At 43.4% G+C, this 20,889-nt stretch overlaps 1 protein-coding gene across 1 annotated transcript in view; it reads left to right on the top strand.

Annotated features, from left to right (window-relative positions):
- LOC147705870 (arf-GAP with SH3 domain, ANK repeat and PH domain-containing protein 1-like) overlaps positions 1-16,409 on the top strand; it is a 1,082,966-nt gene extending 1,066,557 nt beyond the window's left edge. The window contains exons 28-29 of the mRNA XM_086932322.1: positions 11,046-11,168; positions 14,874-16,409. Coding sequence (XP_086788448.1) covers positions 11,046-11,168; positions 14,874-14,948 — 198 coding nt within the window. The 3' untranslated portion in view covers positions 14,949-16,409. The remainder of the gene's footprint in view (positions 1-11,045; positions 11,169-14,873) is intronic.
- Positions 16,410-20,889: the final 4,480 nt, after the last annotated feature.

Below are 20,889 nucleotides of genomic sequence, written 5' to 3'. Positions count from 1 at the left end.
ATAAAGTAAATATAAAATGCTATGACTGGGTCAAAGCTGGCCACATCATAGCACTTTTTTCTTAATTATTTCTTTAAGCCATGTTGCACAGCAGGTCAACTGCTGTCCACCATGTAAAAAACATTGACAAAGTCATTCGATTTTGAATAGGCGAAACCAATTAGCTTTTGCCAATGCTTGTTTGGAAATGTATATTACTTGCAGTATGTGAATACTAGACATGGCTAAAACAGATACAGCAGGGTCGTCAGCCTTGAACAGTGTGTTAGTGCACACTGTGCGTTTGATATTATTGAACGAAATGCATCTGAAAAACAAATGATGTAAACAATTTCAGATACCCATATCAATGTTAAACATGCAAGTTTTATTTTTTCTTCATTACACCGCTTTTTTTGTTAACCGTTTAAATGTCGAAATGTTTGCTCACCCCTACGATAGTGTTTTGTTCATAATTTCACTCTAAATATCCGGAATCACATTGTTTGGTTTTGCTTTGTGATGCTCTCAAGCATGTTCTATATTTGTCACAATGCTGAGAGCATTTTTTGGTTGCAACCTTTCAACCCTTGCGGGAGTGGTATAGGAAAATTCATCAGTTTTTATATAAGTCCCGGCTGTAGGTGTTAAGAGGTTTCCAACACAAACTGGTAGTCATTTTGTATAGCGTGTGCTTGTGTGTGTTTGTGTGAGACAGTGAGACGAAGTGCAAGGAAGAATAACGGAGAGCATGCTTGATGAGTGGCTGACTGCCTAATCGTATCTGTCAAGAAGTCAGTAAGTAAGAATTTTTCAGTTGCCAATGCCTGTTGGAGAATTCCCAACCCCACCTCATTTTCTGCCATTTAAGGTGATAATGCATACTGTAGTATTTCATAGCCTTGGTACACTTTCATTGCAAAGTTGAAGTCCAGCTAAACAGGAATTTATCACTTAGTGTAGGAAAGGCACAACCAATTATGTAATTGTAAAAACAAAACAATTAGCTTGGAGTGCAGCTTTTGTGATCGGCATCTAAGCAGTTCCCAATAACAATGAAAACAGGAAATAGACTCGTGTTGGTGAGAAAACCGCATTACCATATGGAAAGACTCTGTATGACCTTTAAAATTGGGTCAAATAAAAGATTGTGCTCCTTTCAATGAATGAGGCATTTAGATTAGTAGTGTAGAATCGAAATTTGCCTAGCTTTTGTAACAGTAAGTTTCAATTCTATTAAGGACACGGAGGCGAGGATTATGCTTTTCTTTCTTCGCATTTATTATAATATTGAAAACACAGCAGCCTTAGAAAAGCTCATAATGTAGAAAAATGCTTAAATTTCAACAATGAAGCATTTTAATCACATATCCCAAGAAAAAAATGTCTCTGGGACTACAACTCCCATCTTGATAACATAACAGTCTGAACGGAGTCCTTCCTCTATGTCAACAGTCCATAGATAGGGAGTCCCTTCTCCATGTTCTTCCTCTTTCTTCGCGCAAGTTACGCCCTCAGTTCATTGGTCTGGGTTGGAACCGTCATTTCCTAACAGAAGAAATAGAACAGCGTAAGCGTTGTAACGGAAAATACAGGAGCTTACAACCGAAATAAACAATCACAGGACCAATATTCAACCATGAGGAAAAACCTTTAAAACCTGGTTACTTACTGCCATACGGGCGGGTTGTCGCTCGACGATATACCGGGTGGGATAATCCTCGCCTCCGTGTCCTTAATAGAATTGAAACTTACCGTTACAAAAGCTAGGCAAATTTCGATTCTATGGCAGGACCGGAGGCTCAGATTATGCTAGTTTAAAGCTTACTCACCACCAAACTTGCAATATCCACCACCGACTTAAAGTAAAACCTCTTAAAGGTGGAATCGGAGGACCAGTCCGCGGCCCGCATCAAATCCTCTAAACGAGCTCCCGCAGAGAAAGCCTTAGAGGCCATGGCCCCTCTGGCAGAGTGAGCTTCGAAACGTTTGGTATCAATACCTGCCTCTTGCATGACCCAACGCATCCACCTGGCTATGGTGGGGGAAGAGACCGCATGGTGTGGTTTTCGCAAGGCAATTAACAATTGTCTCTCGCCCGGAGGGCGAATGTCCCAAGTCATATCTTCATAAGCTTTCAGACACTGAACAACACATAGCTTCGGGACATCCACGAAAGCCGGATACAAAATTGTTCTAGAAGCCGACTTTGTGCGGCGACCAATCGTGAAGGTGACACCATCTGGCGAAAACACGCGTGCCGAGACATCCAGAGCACGCACATCCGACACTCTCCGGCAGGACACCAAGCATAGAAGCATAGCCAGTTTCGCCGAGAGTTCCTTGACTGATAGGTACCTGTTAGGTTGCCAGGACAGAAAAAGATTCAAAACCAAATTGACGTCCCAAAGGACTGAGTACCGGGGCTCCGGCGGTAATGCCAACCGGACGCCCCGTAAAAGTCGGCACACAAAGGGGTGTACTCCGATCGGAGAACAGTCAACTGGATGGTGTGCCGCCGAAATAGCCGAACGCACAGCGTTAATCGTGCGGTAGGCAAAGCCATCCACGGCCAATTCCGCCAAATAATTCAACACGGGAACGAGTCCCGCGACCAAGGGATCCAAACTTCATCGAAGACACCAACGAACCCACTTAGACCAAGCGGATTTGTAGCGCTTCGACGTACTGACAGCCCAGGCCTTGGATAACAGACCTCCAGCTGATCTCGAAAGGCCCGGTAGCGACCAACGTCTCCTGAAAGCCTCCATGCCATGAGGTGGAGAGAGCCCTGAACGATGAGAGGATGCGGATCCCGATCCGGGCTGAGGAGCAGGTGAGGAAACCGGGGGAGTAGGATTGGAGAATCCCAGGAAAGTTCCAGAAGAACTGGAAACCAGACTTGGTACCTCCAGAGCGGCGTCACCAACACCAGCTCCACTTCCTGCCAGCGAACCTGCGCCGCCGTCCGCATCACCATCGAAAAAGGTGGAAACGCAAAGGGCTTCTCCTTGCTCCAGTCCTGGAGAAACGCGTCCGTGGCCTCTGCCAGCGGATCCGGCCTCCAACTGAAGAACCTCGGAAGTTGATGGTCCAAGCGGGACGCAAACAGGTCCACTGAGAAAGGACCCCACAGCCCGTTGAGCCAGCGACAGACCTGGACATCCAACATCCACAGACTGGAGTCCCGGAGATACCTGGAGTGCCAGTCTGCAACCTGGTTGGCCTGACCCGGCAGGTACTCCGCCGTCACCGATACATGATGGTCTAGACAGGAATCCCAGAACTGCTTTGCCAAATTCGCCAGTGCACGGGACCTCGAGCCCCCTAGGTGGTTCACATACCGCACTGCCGACACATTGTCCATTTTCAGTAGGACACACCACTTCACCGAGTCCCTGGTCCAGTTGATATGCAACTTCTGTTCTTCCAAGGACGAAGTGCCGCCTGTTGAAAAATCTCCACAGCGCGCTCCCCAACCGACTCTGCTGGCATCGGATTCGATGACGAGGTCCGGGGAAGACCCGAAAATTGCCCGACCATTCCAGGCCTCCATGTGGGTTAGCCACCACAACATCTCGTCCTTGACCTCTTCCGAGAGGGGAACCATTTGGTCGTATGACACGCCCCTGCGTAGGTGATAAGCCTTGAGTCGCTGGAGGGCCCTGTAGTGCAGAGGGCCCGGGAAGATGGCCTGAATCGAGGATGATAGCAGACCCACCACTCTGGCAACTTGTCGTAACGACGTGTGAGACTTTGCAATTGTCTGTCGCAAGACGTGCTTGATCTTGGACAACTTCCGTGACGGAAGACTCAGGACTGGCGTCGACGGAGTCTATGACAAATCCCAAAAATTCTACTTTCTGAGAGGGTACAAGAACCAACTTGTCTCCATTGATGACAAACCCGAGCTCCTGAAGGAGGTCTACAGTCCGGCCCAGTTGAGAAAGCAAGCTGTGTGGACATTGCGCCATCAGCAAAATGTCATCTAGATAGACGATCAGGCGAATCCCCTGCGCTCGCAAGAATTCCACCACGGGGTGTAACACTTTCGTGAAACACCACGGAGCCGAGGATAGACCGAACGGAAGAGCTGTGAATTCGAACACCTGTTCCCGCCAGAGAAACTGGAGGAAGCGACGGTGAGGAGGATAGATTGGAACCACAAGATAAGCATCCTTGAGATCCAACCGTACCAACCAGTCCCGTGGAAGGAGGATATCTCGAAGGAGATGAATTCCCTCCATTTTGAAATGATGATAGACCAACCACCCATTGAATTCTTTGAGGTTGATCACCGGACGACGGCCCCGCCGGGTTTGTCCACTAAGAAAAGATTGCTGATGAAGCCTGACGGATGCCGAGGTGATTGGCGAACGGCCCTTTTGCAGAGGAGTTCCGCGACCTCTTCGTCTATCAACTGGGCATCGTACACTGAAAAGGTTATAGGGCGCGGGGCGCACACCTGGAAAGGCTGGTCGTAGAATTCGATATGAAACCCGCGGATAGTTTGCAGCACCCAAGCATCCGCTGTAAGATCTACCCACGCCCTCCGAAAGGCCGCTAGTCGGCCGCCAATCTGAACCTGTTCTGCGGGGATAACACTCACCGTTTGCGCTGGAAGCGTTGGAGTTCTTCCTGAAGCCTCGACCTCCGAAACGCTGCCCTCTTGTAGGGTAGAAGGAGGTGAAGTTGGCCGAGGTGTTGTACTGCCCTCGCCCGGAGCCTTGCCCTCTGTTGCCGGCATTCTGCCCGCCACGGCCGGTCGCGCGGCCACTACCGCGACCGGCCCCTTGGGAGAAACGCTGTTGGAACACGCGTTTGATACTGGTCTGAGCTCTATCAAGGGATGTGAAGGTAGACACGAACTTCCCTAGCTCCTTAATGAACGGTTCTCCGAAGAGACCGCCTTGGGCAACCGCTCCTGCCTCCGAAGAGGCTAAGTCTCCCAACTTAGGGTCTAGCTTAATCAGGAAAGACCGCCGCCGTTCGGTGGAAAGGGTGCAGTTGGCATTGCCTAAGAATACAATCACCCTCTGCGCCCAATTTAACAAGACGTCGGGGTCAATGGCGGATCCAGTAACTTTAGCCTCCTCCGCCATGTCTAGGATCTTAGTAATGGGCCCCACCGCGTCGAGCATCTTGTCCTGACACGACCGCCAGGATCGGTCAATGCCCTTACGCGGGTCTTTCATAAACTTTGCTAAAAACGTTGCCATCTTGGCATCTAAATCCGGTGTCATGGCAACTTTCCCCTCCAAGGTGGGCCTAGGGCATTCCCCACGGAGGCATCCCCTGGCCTCCTGCTCCAGAGGCTTACGCAACCGACTAGCCACGAACTTTGCCACCTTGTCACCCGGGGCCCAGGCTGCGGACCGCGGATGCATGATCTCATCCGGGTCCAGCATACCTGAGCTGTCCCGCGGTAACTCAGTGGCCGAGCTCGAAGGTCGCCAGGAACGCACCGATTCCTCGTCCCCGTCCGAATCCGGGGAATCCCCCGGAGACGAAGGGGCAGTTCCAGTAGCCACCACCGAGGCGGGGACCGCAGGCTGGTCAGGTGGGGACTCGGTCGCCTTAGCCAAAAATGCGTCACGCAGGCGCTCAAAGGCACCCTTGTCCACCCCCTGAGCACCCTCCGACAACCCCTCCTTGCAGGGTTTCTTAGGAGCAGGGGGGCCCTCACCTGATGGACCTGGGAGGGCATAAGGGCTTCCTGACTGCGCCTGAGCTAACTTGGCGCATTCCTCCACTATGCGCGCAGAGAGACGCTCCTCCATAGGGGCTACCACCTCTGTCACGCAGCGGTAGATGGAGTTGTCTACTGCTTGGTAGAACTCCTCATCCTGCAGATAGGATTGAGAATCACCCCTATAATACTCGTCCTCCATGCTGCACAAAGCTACCGCAAGGGGTTCACACACTACCCAACAGCTTGGGTGTCACAGAGATTAGGGCAGACCGGAGGACTGCAACAGTTTTGGATGCCAGGGACTGGCAAAAAATTGGGTGCATTCACACCCTCAGCGCGCAGACCCACCCCAGGGGGGCCAGGTCAGCTGCCTCACAGCGTGCTGCCACACCAGACACAACACGAGTGCAGGCTTGCCAAATCGGCGTCAACGCGGTAGAACACCGCAATACAGACCCCCACCGAGGCGTTCAAATATGGGGCAAAAGAGTACAGACCCGAGATACGGGCGTTCAATGAGGCAGACTTGAGGGCTCGGCTCCGCGGCGGTTGGTCTCCTCAGCGCGGCTCCTCTTTGAGGAGAAACTCGCGCCGGAGACCAACGAGACGCGGCCGCGCCCTCTAGCGGATGACTGCGCACCGCAATAACAACACAGGAAAAAGTCGCGAAGGAAGCGAGACGGCGCTTCCGCGACTTGAATGGGGCTCTGCAAAGAGAAAACACATCAGAGACCCATAGCCCCAACAAATAGAAACAACACAGTGCATAAATACATCAGTAATCCCCTAAACAGCATCAAACTGAGAGAGGGAGAAAAAAACACTTAACTGGCTGCGGAAGCAGCGAAGAAAGAGGAAGAACATGGAGAAGGGACTCCCTATCTATGGACTGTTGACATAGAGGAAGGACTCCGTTCAGATTGTTATGTTATCAAGATGGGAGTTGTAGTCCCAGAGACATTTTTTTCTTGGGTTATGTGATTAAAATGCTTCATTGTTGAAATTTAAGCATTTTTCTACATTATGGGCTTTTCTAAGGCTGCTGTGTTTTCAATATTATAATAAATGCGAAGAAAGAAAAGCATAATCTGAGCCTCCGGTCCTGCCATAGAATTATTTGGCTCCTAATCACAGATATATATTGAAATCTTGATAAGCAGCCCTAGGTTATTGAAGGCAAACAATATCAGGTTTATTGCTTATTCTCCTCCTTAATTTAAAGTTTTAGGCATGCTTTTAGACCCTTACATGGGGTGCATAATCCTTAATGGTTTAGACTTACAGTTCTGATATGTTGAGAGAAAATGAATATGTTCAGTTCTTTAAAGGAAAACATTGTTTTTGTGCCTTGTTTTCCCCTTTAACCAACCATTTTAACCCACTATCATATTCATCTCTGATGTTCAGCCCTAACCTAACCTTGAGCAGGATAGGGCCCATCAATTGTCGATACTGGAGCGGGTCTAACACCTTAGCAGCTATGGAATGTCCAGCTCCAGTGCTGAACTTCCATTGCGCAGGTGCAGTTGGAACGTCCAACGGCCGACGGCAGCACTCCCGAGGTAGTGGTGCCGTCGGCCGTTGGACTGGCGCAGCACTTATGAGGCTAATGCACATCCCCTTATATTTTTGATGGGAATGCTGCTTCACATTCATAAGGATGGTGCTACGGCTTCTGGCAAATGTTTATGTTGTCAATATTTATATCTGGGATCAGTTTTATTATCATTAAAAAAATGTTTTTTATTTTGGCGAAAACTTATGAACTTCATCTGGCTCTTGAAACACCTGCAGTTGCCTCTACCATGCAGTCTTCAAGCTTGTTAGTACTACAAGTGAGGAAGATATACCCACTTCTTTAACTTATATTGATTAGTTGTTGTGAGTGTCTCTTCTTGCATGGTCATGCAGGAATGTTTTGCCTTTTTTACTGAACCTTATTTTTGTTGACAGTTAAACTCTGTGCACTTTATCCCTACTAACCTGTAGTAAAGTGCTTGTGCCCTCCCCTTTAATCATTTAGTTTACTTGTAAGTCCCTAGTATATGGTACTACCAGTGCCCATGGCCTGTAAAATAAATGCTACCTGTGCGCTGTAGCTCTTATTGTGCCACCCTCTCGAGTAGCACTGCAAAACCTGTCTCCAGGCCTGCAACTACAGCCATGAGGATACAGTTTTAAATTGCCATTTCGACCTGGCAAAATAAATATTTTTCTATGCCACTTATGTCACTCCTATGGTAGGCCTTAAAAACCATAAGCAAGGTGCATGGCTTCTAAAAGTAGGACATGTATCTTTAATGTTTTAGATGTCGTAGCCGTGAAAAAGCTCCAAAGTAATTTTTTACTGTGGCAAGGCTAGCTCTTCCATAGAGGTCAACACTGGTGTACACTAATACATTTAATTGCTAAATTCAGTTTGGGATTAGCTAGAGAAAAAAAAAATCAGGACTTATTTTAATAGTAATTTACAATCCGACAAAATGGTCAAATCGGATTTTATATTACTATTTTGGATATGATACTTTTAGAAAGTTGTCATTTTCATGCCTAAATTCAAAAGGCTTTCCTGCCAGTGTGTAGCTGTCCCCTGATGGTCCCCTGTAGCAAGTTGTGCATTGCTCCCAGACAGTGGACAAAGAGCTCTGGGTTTCGGGGGGGGGTCTCCTTCCTTGACAGCCTTAACAGGATGGTGGCCTGGGGGCTGTGGCAAGCCCCTTCCTGAGCTTCAAAGGATGTCTACCTTATCACCAGCAGATGATGGTCACACCCAGGCCTACCTCTGTTTTATCTAGTCAGACTGGCTCCAAAACCCAAAGGGAGGGGGGAGGACTGACTAGAAATGGTTTTGAGGGTAAGAGGGACAAATGATTGCCTCCCCCCATCCACAGGCAGGCAATGGGCATAAATGTGGACCCCACAGATCTCCCCTGAGAAACCTCCTGGATCAGTGAAGAATCAGAAGAAGAACTGCATAGCTGTCTGAAGAACTTGAAGAAAGACTAGACTTGCTCACCTTGAACACAGAACACAAAAGTGACTCTATGGGTCAGTTGGCTGACTTCATGTTTTAGCTAAAGGGATAGAACAAGCTTCCAGAGGCCTCTTTCCCTCCAACTGCCCAGCTGACCAGTTCTAACTTGACTAGCCGTGGACCCTGTGGCTGGTCTCTGTTGGAGTGAGTCCTAGCCACTAAGGAATTCCCCCAGTTCTTAGACACGTGATAGGTGTTAAAGTCTATTCTTCTTCTACCCAAACTGCAAAAAATGGTAGTTAAAAACTTTTTGCTAACTTTTTGTTTGGAGACCCAACAGAGACAGAAGGTGGCATTGAAACTGCAGTCAATGATGTCAAATCTCTGGTCGTCCTCAACTTGATAGTTTACCCCAGTGAAGGAAATCAGACTTTCAAAAACGTTTCTAAGTCTGAACGTAGAGGGCATCACAGGGAGTGACGGCAAGCAATATTTGATCAGCGCTGAGGCCTTCCTCGACACGGACTTCGCTGACAATGTCAACGAAGCCCCGCTCTACAGCAGCCCACTGTCTTTGAGCCCCGCTTCAGATCCATCTTGCAGCTTCGCCCACCGGCAACTCGTCAACAACCATTTTTTCTTCATAAGAGTTTCTAAGTCAAATGATAAACTTTACACCAGGACGAACCTGGTCCCTGTATTCGACCAGCGATCCATTGTGGTCAGCTTTAACTGTTGACTTTGAGCCTGTCTAGAGCACCAAGATACTCGTGATTGGCACTATGTTATTTTTGGCTCTATTTTGAATTCAGACTTCAAAAATTCATATCTCTGGTTCTACTTACTGGATATTTGTTGTTTTTGTGTCATTTAATTTATTAAAATATTTTCGATTTTTCTGAATTAGTTTGTTTTCTCTTGTGTTGTTTTTTCACTTTAATACTGTTTGAGTGCTGCATGAATACTTTACACATTTCCTCTAAGTTAAGCCTGACTCCTTTGTGCCAAGCTACCAGAGGGTTAAGCACAGGTTTATTTAGTGACTTAAAAGGTTCACCCTAACAAGGATTGTGATTATTATTAGAAGTCGGTTCTAGCCCCCCCAATTCAATTAATGATCCAATTTCATACAGAAGCTCTTTTCTATTAATTGTTTTGCTGTATGGTAGGAGTAATCCTGGAAGATAGAAAATTCATATTCTGTGGCACTCTGAATGTTCTTCCTGAACCTGGCTTTGCTTAGTATTCTTTCTTTAGTCAAGAATCTTGAAAGTAAATAATTAATAGTGAACAGTATTTACTCAATTAGTAAAACATTGACAAATGTGCAACAAGCCCTATATTTTAATTTACTTCAGTGTTTTTGTAGATTATGTTACACGGGGAATAGATCTGTACTTTAACGCAACAAACGTGTGAACACGTGGCTAACAGGTAAAACATATTGAATACAGAATGATAGACTTATGGCGATTTCAATGTTCTAAAATTCAGTTAAATTAGAGCCTGAGCCATTTCTACATGAGGAGAAAATGGAGAAATATGTAAGTAAACTTCAATTCAGGTTTATTTCAAACCTGTAGCTGAAAGTAACCTGTAGCGTTAGTTTTGATAAATGCATGCATCTAATTATAAATGAGTAAATTACATTGCTGGAATCAAAACATATTCTCATAATATAGATTTAAATAAGCTAACTGCATAATATTTCACACCTACTGGGAAAACAGTAATTCAGTCCATCTATCCTATAGAATATAATTTCTTTTAAACCCATTTTGAAGACGTGTGCTCTATAATTTATTTTAATCATGATTCTTTGTAACTAGCATCTATTTAGATACCTTACTTTTTATTCAAGTGAGGTTTGAATAAAGGCTGTTTGGGTCTTAGCCGTGTGCTCCTGCAACATACACCTCATTCCAGAACATGCAAGGTACATGTAAAAACAGGGTAAGAGGAGTGGAGAAATAGAAGAGTATAGTTTGAGGTAAATCATGGAGTCCAAAACTCTTCGTATGGTTGTTCAATACTTCAAAAGGCACTCGGAATTTTAACACTGTGAGGCGTTGGCGTAGGGTTAAATTTTTTCCACCCATTGTTTCCTTTCTGTAGCGTTTTCTCTCCCCACTACTTATTTCTCATTCTCCCATGTTGTGTACACCATCTTACCACATTATGGAAGGTGATGACTGCAGACGTATTTTCTGTGAAAAAAAAAAATTGATCATGCAATTACCTGAATGAAATGGAGGAACAAAGATGTATTGGATGCTTCTATGAAGTACAGTATGAGATTAAAAATAGTCAATTGTGAGAAGAATTAGCCCAAAAAAACAGGTTTTCATTTCACACGATATTTTGGAAATCTGATGGTTGTCTCAATGTCTCTCCTTGTAGAGTAAGCCCAAGCTGCGTCGAGTGAAAGCTATATATGACTGTCGAGCGGATCGCGAGGATGAGCTCTCTTTCTCTGCAGGAGAAATCCTGGTGGTGACTGATGAAGAGGATCAGAACTGGTGGGTAAGTATTGGCTGCTTGAGCATATCTTTATCACCTTTTCACATTTGTAACCTAAGCATAACAATGCCCTACCAGGAATGCCGTTTTTGTTTGTATAGTGAGTTATATGTTAGACTAAAAAGGCCTAATCATCAAAGGAGTCTTCAAATGTCTAAACCATGGTAGCAAGACACCTGGAGTCTGGGTTCCAGGTTGTGGTATGGTTTAAGTGTTATTTCTGGAGTTCTTAATCAATTCGAGATTAATCTTGGAGTGAATATTGTTAGATTTCTATTCTTTTTTTTTACATAAACCTCTGATCATTTCTCTCATGAATTTTGAGTTTAATCTTGGAATTTCAATTGTTTAAAGAATTTATATGGGGAACCACCACAGTATCCCCTTTAACATTATTCTTTACCTTATTTTACTCTAGTTGTAATAATTACTGTTAAAAGCCATCCTCATTCTAACCCCAGCCATTACTGGTACCAATTCGGATGTTATTGTTTCCAATGTTACAGTATATTCTAGTTTAGACTATGGTATCTTGAAATAATTGACCCAAAAATAACACACCATCATAATGCTTGGTAAAGGGCTATTAAAGCCAATGATCAGGTCTGGGAGAGATTGCTGCTGGTTTGTTTGGCTACCTAAAGGGCCTAGTGATGCATTTTCAAAGATGCTCTCTTGCAACACAGACTGACCGGATACTGGTGCATGATGCTGTGTGAATATGTGACCACTTAAAAACTGACACTGCAACTCTCCTCTGATGAGCCCCAGATAGAGTTCAATACCAGTCAGGTGTTGACTCAAAATGTATTCTCACCTACAAATCATTGGGACACGGAAATTGGAGATATTGAGAATGCAGACCAATAGAACAAATGAATAGTGAAATTATGCCAGACCCACAATTCAGTGACAGATGAGAAAGTGGAAGATCCATTCTGAGAGATGATGATGTTAGTTTGGTGGATTGTGGCACCATTAAATACCCTCTACCTGTATCCTGTCTTTATGTTGTCATTTTAACATAACCTCATAAATGTCCTTGCCCCATTGGATGACTATGGTTAACCCAAAGCCCCTCTATGTATGCAACCATTCATGTGTTATTTTTTACTTGAGATGGCTGACCACAGCTAATGCTAACTTCAAGCCAGACCTACAAATGTCCACTCAAAAATGGATCACCTCACGAAATCTTCAACTGTTGCTGTTCGAGAGGAGTGTTTTCTGAATGGCCAGATCTATCATCATCCCACAGATCAAATCTGAAAAAGTAGCAACCTTAGTAGAAACATTAGTAGTGTAACCTCCAGGTTGCGTAATCCATCCCAAAGAGGGTTTTCTTCACCCTCCTTTCCTCTTTTACACTGCCATTCTCCTCTGTTCGCGTCACAGCGTTGCTCACTCCTCCAATTACCCAATTCGCACTATCTTGCACACACTCATAAAACCTTTTCTCTCTGTCTCCCTCTCTTGTACAGTTCCCAATTACTCTGTAGCTATGTTCACCATGTGTACATCAAATACATAAATTGTGAAATTAAAGTAGTGAATTATTTAATGGACAGTCTATGCATGTGCGTTGGAAAGCAGTTACATAAAGCACATGGACTATAAACAACCAACACATATTGGAGTCATATTATGGACTCCTATGTTCACACGGGGGTACTTAACCCACCTTGAACTGACAATTAGGAACCACCTCTGAATTATGTAATTTGAGGCATGGTACTGTACACTCATGAGATCCTTCCTGCTCTAGCAAAGTGTTTTATTCTCAAAGCGCCTTCACCACCATTGACATCTGTCTTGAAAAGAGAGCTACCAAAGAATTAGTATTATGCACATTGGCCTTAAAAATGTGCCAGGAAAGAATGTTGGATGGCAGGAGTGAAGATGAATGGGAAATATGAGATGTAAATGGGTAAGCTAAAAAAAATCGTCTTGTCTTCTTTAGGGAGTACTTGGAAGGAGTGGTTCATCTGAAATTTGTAAAAACAAGTATCACAATAAAAACCTTTACCCTTCTACAACATTTGTGAATTAGGTTCCTCGTGGGGGTCTTCTGTTCCTTTGCTTGTTCTAAATGCTTTTCATTGTCTTGCCAAAGTGTTCCAAAAAATATTTGGGACATTTGTGGTTGTTAATGTCTTCTCGTATGCTGTATACTATTGCCTTTTCCCGGAAGAAATCTACTGTGTGCCCTTCCACCTCCTTTAAGCTCCAGATGATATATCATTTTTCAGGAGATACCCAGCTCCTTTATGGTAAAACAGATTATTCAATTTCAGATGTTCTTAGTACATTTATACACAGAAATGTGTGGGTGATTAAATGGGGTTGTCCCAGCATGGACAATAAGTTGGAGTGACTTTTAAGCACTCTGTCAAGATCTTATTGAGGAAAAGATTGTTTACATGTGCCAGGAGTACTAATCTTCTGTTCTGCACATATTGGTGTGTTGATAAAGAAGGCATCCTCTCAAACTATCCATAAATGCCAACATTTCTGCCCATTGCTCTCTTGGAAACGTTTTTTGCGTTGGGATCTTCAGCACCTTTGCCATAAGTTCTCCCTGTCCACTGTATGAAAGATCTTACTGTTGTCCAAGATGGCATGGGTAAAGGGATATTTGGTTAATAAGGAAGTATTTCATAGCCAAGTGACTAAGCACAAAAAACATGCCAACTGTTGGCGAGTCTTTTCTAATGCCTCCTTGAATTGGGCACATTTCAATCTTTTTCTCCAGTCCATGATTGCATTGGCAACAGAAGACTTCAACAGATGAGTTAGATTGAAGTGCCTGAGTAGCTTGCATGCACCTGTAGGATTGCGTCTCCTTACTTGTGCATGTGCAAGACCGTACCCTTTTCCCATTAGGATGGATAGGGTTGAGTTTGAGCGAATATTTTGAATGCCTGCAGCAGGACAGGAATCCAGCAGTCTTTGATATTGATGAAGTAGCCCAGGGTCATCATGTTCAGCCCATGGACTTCTTGTCAGATTATTATTATGTTGCGGCAGTGATATCTTTACAAGATAGACAAGATGGAATAGCGGCAATTGTGCTTGAAATGGTCCTGTTTTATTATCAGATAGGGTACGCTAGGAATGCACCTTACCAATGTGTTACCTACACAAACATCTGTGGTACATCAAGTGCCTGGTGACTTTCAAAGTACGGCAGCCTACATTAGTCCTTCCTTCTACTCTGCCAGAGCGAAGAAAGCTGCAGGTGCTTTCTAAATTTACGTAGCAAAGTGCGTAACTTGCAAAGAAGCCCAATGGGCTCCTGCGCACCCTTTTTCAAGGAGGCATTGGGTATGGTCCGACAATCTTCAGAAATCTGTTTGAGGGATCCACACTGTGTGTCACGTCTGCTGTCTGGCTGTCTGTTTACTGCGTAGAACTCTTTTTTAAGTAGGGGACCAGAGAAGAAAATAACTATTGACCTGATGCAATAATATCTGTCTTCTTACTTATACGCAGCCCTAATTCACATTGACCCTTCCTTCATTCAGGTCGAAGGGTGTAATGATGGCCTCTCTAAACCATCTCAGCATTGTCTTATGCAAAAAACATTTTCTGTGTATGCAAGTGCTGCTGGTAGATTTCCATCTCTGCAATATCAGAATGTTGTACTGTTGCTGAGTACATCTAATCAATGAAGTTCATGTACTTTTTTTCTTTCTTTGTATTTTTCAGAATGGCTATGTTGAGGGACACTTAAATAGAAGAGGAGTCTTCCCTGCATCATTTATTCACATTCTGACTGAATAAAAGACTGGAACTTCACTGGAAAATCGCTTTCAAGCATCTGAAAATACATTTCAAAAATGGCTGAGCTGCATTACCTGTACTGTTAGCTCATTTATGCACTGGCGGGAAATTTGCAACGCAATTAACTTCTGGGCGCTGTCGTATCTCTTCACAGATTCACCACACTTTAAACATTCGCTATTCTGAAAGAGAAATGCTGATACTGAATTTGCAAAGCATTGATGCCAGCTCCTGGACCATGGTCTATTGCACTTGATGTGGAGTAAATCCGGATATAACTGTCTCCACTTATCTCTATGTCACCATTCCTACTCTTTTACCTTAGCCAGATGGACTCTTTGAAAGTGTTTCTTTAGTTTCCTTGACTGCAGATAACAGGGCACTATTTCCTTTGCTGTTTTCTATGTAGCATCACGTTTGGTCATTTAAGCCTAGCATAGCACCGCTTGATTGACAGTGTTGTGACCGGTCTGTATCGTCAGTCTGTATCGCACTGATGATGCCATAAGGCGGCTTCAAAGCGCATGCTGTGATAGGAGGTTAGAAAGGAAGACGGAGTAGTCTTGATTCCAAATGGAACATGAAAGAGGCTTTTGGCTTGCATAAAGTGGTTCTGTTTCTCTTGATGCTTGCTGCGGGGTGTGTCCACAGGATTGGGACCAGCAGGCATTTGGCCGACAGGACCGTGTTTATTTTTTAATCTTCAGACAATCAGCAAACTTGCTTTAGCTGACATCATTACTAGGGCTGGGTTATATTTTTGAACAGTTCTCTGTTGATATAGAGAGCCCTTTCACCATATGCCTGAATGCGTAGTTCAGAGTACCTCGTAGTGGGTCAGTGTTCTATTTCAAATACAATGACAAGGTTTGAGTGTGATTAGATATGATCGCTGGGTTTAAGACTATGTATTGATCGGTCCACTTTGTAACCTACGATGTGACTTTTTTTTTAAGGATTCTTAAGAATATATAGAGAGTGTTAACCACTGGGAAGAACAAGCATGTCTTCAAGTTTGTGGTGTAAGGGAAATCAGATTTGCTGCATGTAGCCCTCTCAGATTCTCATTGGCAAAACCAAAGTCAGAGAGACCATACAGTCTGGCTTCCCTCGCCTCATTTCCAACAAACTGGCAACTAGTATAATCAATGTATCTATAGGTTTTTAGAAGAAAGTGTTTGATGGCCTCATCTGATGGACATGTGTATATATTAGTAAAAGGGAGAGAGTGCTACTCTCTGTGGAGCATCACTGTTCATTCTATTTGCTAGGAACATAAAGCCTTTACTTGTTGGTTTTGTCCAACAAGAAAGGATCAAAATCATCCAGTTCTCTAATCTTTCATCAATACTCTCTGCTATTGAATGTTTTAGTGGCATGCATTATTCTAAATCTGGATTGTCTAGGTTTATTTTAGATTTATGTTTGAGTAGTGGGGCAACACTTTCTTTTGGTCCCAAAGGTAGCGCGTTCTATAGAAAAGAACGTTTATAATTGCTGTTATGTCAACTCCAGTAATAATGACATCCATTTTGCTACTACAATTGATGAGGAGAAGAGTTTCAAGACTTCATGTATTTCACTCTATTTAGGGTTCTATCAAGGCACTATTCAATATCCGAAAGTGTTGTTATCCTCAGTCTAGTATCTTGGATTTGTATAAAGAAGATGATGTGGCACTTAACCCATTGCTCTTGAGAAGAAGTGATTCTTGAGCCAAAGCACTTATGCTTAAACTGCTTCAGAAGGTTGTTAAGCCGTCAGGCGTGTTGTCCCGGTTATTCTCAATCATTTGGGAAATATATTTACACTTAGAATTGAAACCAGAACTTCATAGAATGTGTCTGCATATCTTCAAAAGCATCTCATGTGTTAACTACACCTTTCAGAATCTGAAACATCTTAGACAAAAATAACTTTAAACCAAGTACATCCCCAACACATATAAGAAACCAGAGATTCCGCAGAGCGGCAATAAACTGCTATCACCAAAAATTATAGCAGCTGTCTCATTAACTTCACATGTTTTGAAAGCAGTCAAAGTGCTTAGTATCTAGTATACTTACCAGGCAATTATATAAGCAATTCCATATCTCACAAGCATCCTATTTCAAATATAAATTGTAAAGCTAACAGAAACTCAAACCACTAATACACCCATGCTTAAGTTTGCAGGCCAGGTTTCAATGCTTCCTTAGAACTCAAGGCTTTATCCACTTACACATTCATCAACAAACAAGGCTGTTAAGTGCCGATCTCGCATGTATAATGAATCGCAGAAGTTGTTTACTGACGTGGTTAGAGACATTCGCTCCAAGGAAATTTGCTCAGCTTTTTTTTCCCGCTGTGGTTGTGATTGGGACTCAGATCATGATTTGAATTGATAAATGGTTGCAACAGGAGCCACAACCCAATTTTGTCATAGAGCCTCATTAGTAGCCATAGGAGCACCCCACTTTGGTAGGTTATCTGTTGCGGGTCCTGTAGGATGAGCTTATATGCACTGCTCAGTATAAGCCGCAGGTGTTCATTGTCTTTAGATCATATAAGTATATTGTTGGGAGGACAAGATGAACTCTTGAATTCATTATTGTTACTATATGGATGGATATTTACATGCTTGAGTTAGATTCAGGCATGTCCTTGTCTTCATTTCTCATTTGTGGTATTGGAGTCTCACATGGCCCTAGGAATGTTGCTGGCAGTATATCTTTAAGTAATGTCTTGGCTCCTGTTTCCATCCCATGTATCTCCGAGGCATTTAATTTCTGTTGATTCTGCTGTGAAAACCAACAGTCAATGCCTGCCAAATATTTGTTTCTCACAGCTGAATGATGTAGGTTCTTGTTTAACCAGCAGCTTAGTGTCAGACATATAATTGTGTAAAACGGACTCCAAATAAACTTATCAAGCAAAAATAGACTTAAAAAAGAAAAACAGGAAATAGAGTCTAGAGGGACTTGGCCCTTACTAATGCACAGTGCAGTCTGCAAAGAAGTACTGGTAATCACTTTAAGTGTTGATGGCAGGAATATAATTATTTTAAAGACTGCTGCTACCCATAGGCCGAATGAGAGTTCAGAACACTGAATATGCTCTATGAATTTGATAAGTCAAGAGAGCAACACGCCGACTTACCGAAGATGTTTAGAAGTGCTATTGCCTTGAAGTTCTACAATATTAGACAGAGCAGATCTGTGATGCAGAATGATATATGCAAATCTCCTTAGCACACAACTTCTTCTTCACAATAAGTTCTATTCTCCCTTTTGGTTGGAGCCTGTTCATATGTTAAGCATTTATTGATGCGGTTTTTACTGTTGTTACTTTGAATGTACTTTGCAGAATCCAAAGATCCAACAAAGACAAAAGCCACTTCGAACAAATCTGAAATCTGGTCTCTGTTGTTTTCCGGACAGCTGAGAGAAGTGACTTTCTGCCACATCGAAACCAAGATTTCTCAGGTTGAATTCATTTTCGACATGTTTCAAGGATTAATTGAATTGTGGGGGTACTTTAAGGGTAGCTGGACATATCAGGGTAAAGATATCATACACCACACCAGGGCTACAAATGTACCCACTTGCCTCGTTCTTCTTGGTAAATTAGAACTTGATTGTAACTGTTTTAATTTTTGGGGCCATAACTCTTTGTGGGAACTGGAGAGTATATACATTATCCAAAAGCTGTTGAGGCGGCGGTGCAGCGCTGTCTTTTAAATTTCCCGAAAGATTTTGGGTAAAGGAATGTATAAGTCCAGAAATAGCTAGGATAGCCGGTTTGCAGATTTGTCTGCCAAGGTAGACTCGCATAGAAGCGACTGATGTATATATATATATATATCAATAACAAATGCCCAGTTTGTTATCATGTATTACCAGAACCTATTAATAGGAGCTCAGACTTGTGAAGCGGGTCACAGGGCAATATAGTGAGTGAAAGGACCTCTGTGTATGTGGTGGTCCCACTGATCATTTTGTTACTCAGTTGGTTGTCCAACATAATCTTCTATCTGTTCTAAGCAGTCACCGAGAGGCCGATGATTATTTTGCGCAGTGTGTCGTTAATTTTCAGGTTTTACTTTTTATGTCCTAAAACTACCGTTTTTTTACCTTCATAGGGGAATGAATCTGAGGTTAGCAATGGATTTCCCTTGTAGCGGGTAAAATCCAGCGGCCACCCGCCGAGGTAAGAGTAGGGTCTAATTTAGCCTGCTTCTGGTGTAGCCATAGAGTCTGCGTCACCCTACCTAAACATGTGAGCTAACCAGGACATGCAAGGCCAACTTTAATAACCATGTGCTTAGCCCAACGGTTGCGAACAGACCCGCTAACACCAAAACTTGTGCCGCCGGGCACAGACCACCCCCCCTTGCTAAGCCACTGCCCGCCCCCCACCCCTTCCCCCTTTAACTTAACATTCAGTTTACATAATCAACAGATATGGGTTTAAACAACAGCTTTTCTCCAGTCGGAGTGTTCGTGCTGGGCCAGAGCTCAGCTAGTCCAGGACGGCCGAGTTTAAATGACGAAATCTACTCATCTCCATGAACACGACTCGAAAGTAAAATGCATGCCAAAAATAAACCTACCTCAGTCTCTGCCCAGTATTACCGTTGACCAAGGCCAGGAATCGTGATGAGGAAAATACATTGAAAAAAACTCCGCTATGTTTAGGCTTTGCAAAGGCATTCAACAACACCAATCTAAAAGGGAATTGTTTTATAAAATTTCTTCTGTGTTAAATCATTGTGAATTATTTGCCCTGTTTTAGGGTTTGTTGCATTGAGAGTTATCTCAGCAAACCACTGTATCATGTTTACTGAATGCTTAATTTGGGTCGATGGTTGCAGGTTGAGCCCATTGGCACTCATTTTTGGAGACCGCAGACCGGGACTATTTTTTATCATCAAACGTTGACCCAGAACAAGAGAGGGAAAGGCAGAAAAGGGGGGAGAAGGATGGAGAGAAAGATGGAGAAAATAGTGATAATGGGAGAAAGTAAGGATTAAAAATAGCATGTGCGAGTGAAATAAAGTGGTAGAGCGGTTAGGATGATGGGTAAAAGAGGCAGGAGATAAGATCAAGACTAGTTAGCCTTGGTATTTGGCAACCTCTGCATTCTGCAGCGTCGACAGCAGCTTGCTAAGGAGTGTTTTCTTTTACAAACTATGTATAGTTTCAATGTGGACCCATTACTGGAATTAAATGTGTCTAGTTTAAGCTAGTTAAACTAGGCACTGAGCTTTATGAGTGGCTATGTTAAACATGACCTCTACCAGAAGTCCAAAAATGAGACAGATTATTGTATGATGCCTGTGGTAGGCATGCACTCTTTAGTGAAAGACCAGAAAGAAGACAGCCAAACCTTCAACAAAGTTTATATAGTCAAAACTATGGAGTATTGTTGGTAAGAAATCCAATTTTTTTAAAATAACATTTCCAGTGAGTGTGGGCAAATCCACCACTTTCTGCATCAGTAATCGGGTTTTACTGCTACATTAATCTTACCGAGGTTAGATTCTTGGGAAGCAATTTGTGCCTTATGAAAACCCGTAAATGTGAGTGATATACTGATGTGTGGTGGATTTTAGAACATGTTGTATTCTGATTCCAATATTCTATAATGAACTATTTTATATACTTGCTAGATGAAAAAAGGCAAAATAAGCTAACCCCAAACCATGTAAATGCTCCAAATTTCAAGCAATGTTCTAAGAGCTGAGAGGGGAAAGTATTTTGATTTATGCAATGTACATTGCTAAACAAAGTGTGAGTCCCTGTTTGGCTCTGGCCGACGTTTAGGATTTTAAGTTCCATCTGTATATGTTTATAGGAAGGGTGTACACACTTAGGGTTCTATTAACACCTTCAATGCTACAGCAATTCATCCCGGATGCTGCACTCCCTTGAATCCCATTGTTCATGAAAGCACACGAGCA

Source organism: Lissotriton vulgaris, chromosome 7, assembly GCF_964263255.1.
Source record: "Lissotriton vulgaris chromosome 7, aLisVul1.2, whole genome shotgun sequence".
In the NCBI taxonomy this organism is placed as follows: domain Eukaryota; kingdom Metazoa; phylum Chordata; class Amphibia; order Caudata; family Salamandridae; genus Lissotriton; species Lissotriton vulgaris.
This window is presented reverse-complemented; position numbering and strand designations above follow the sequence as displayed.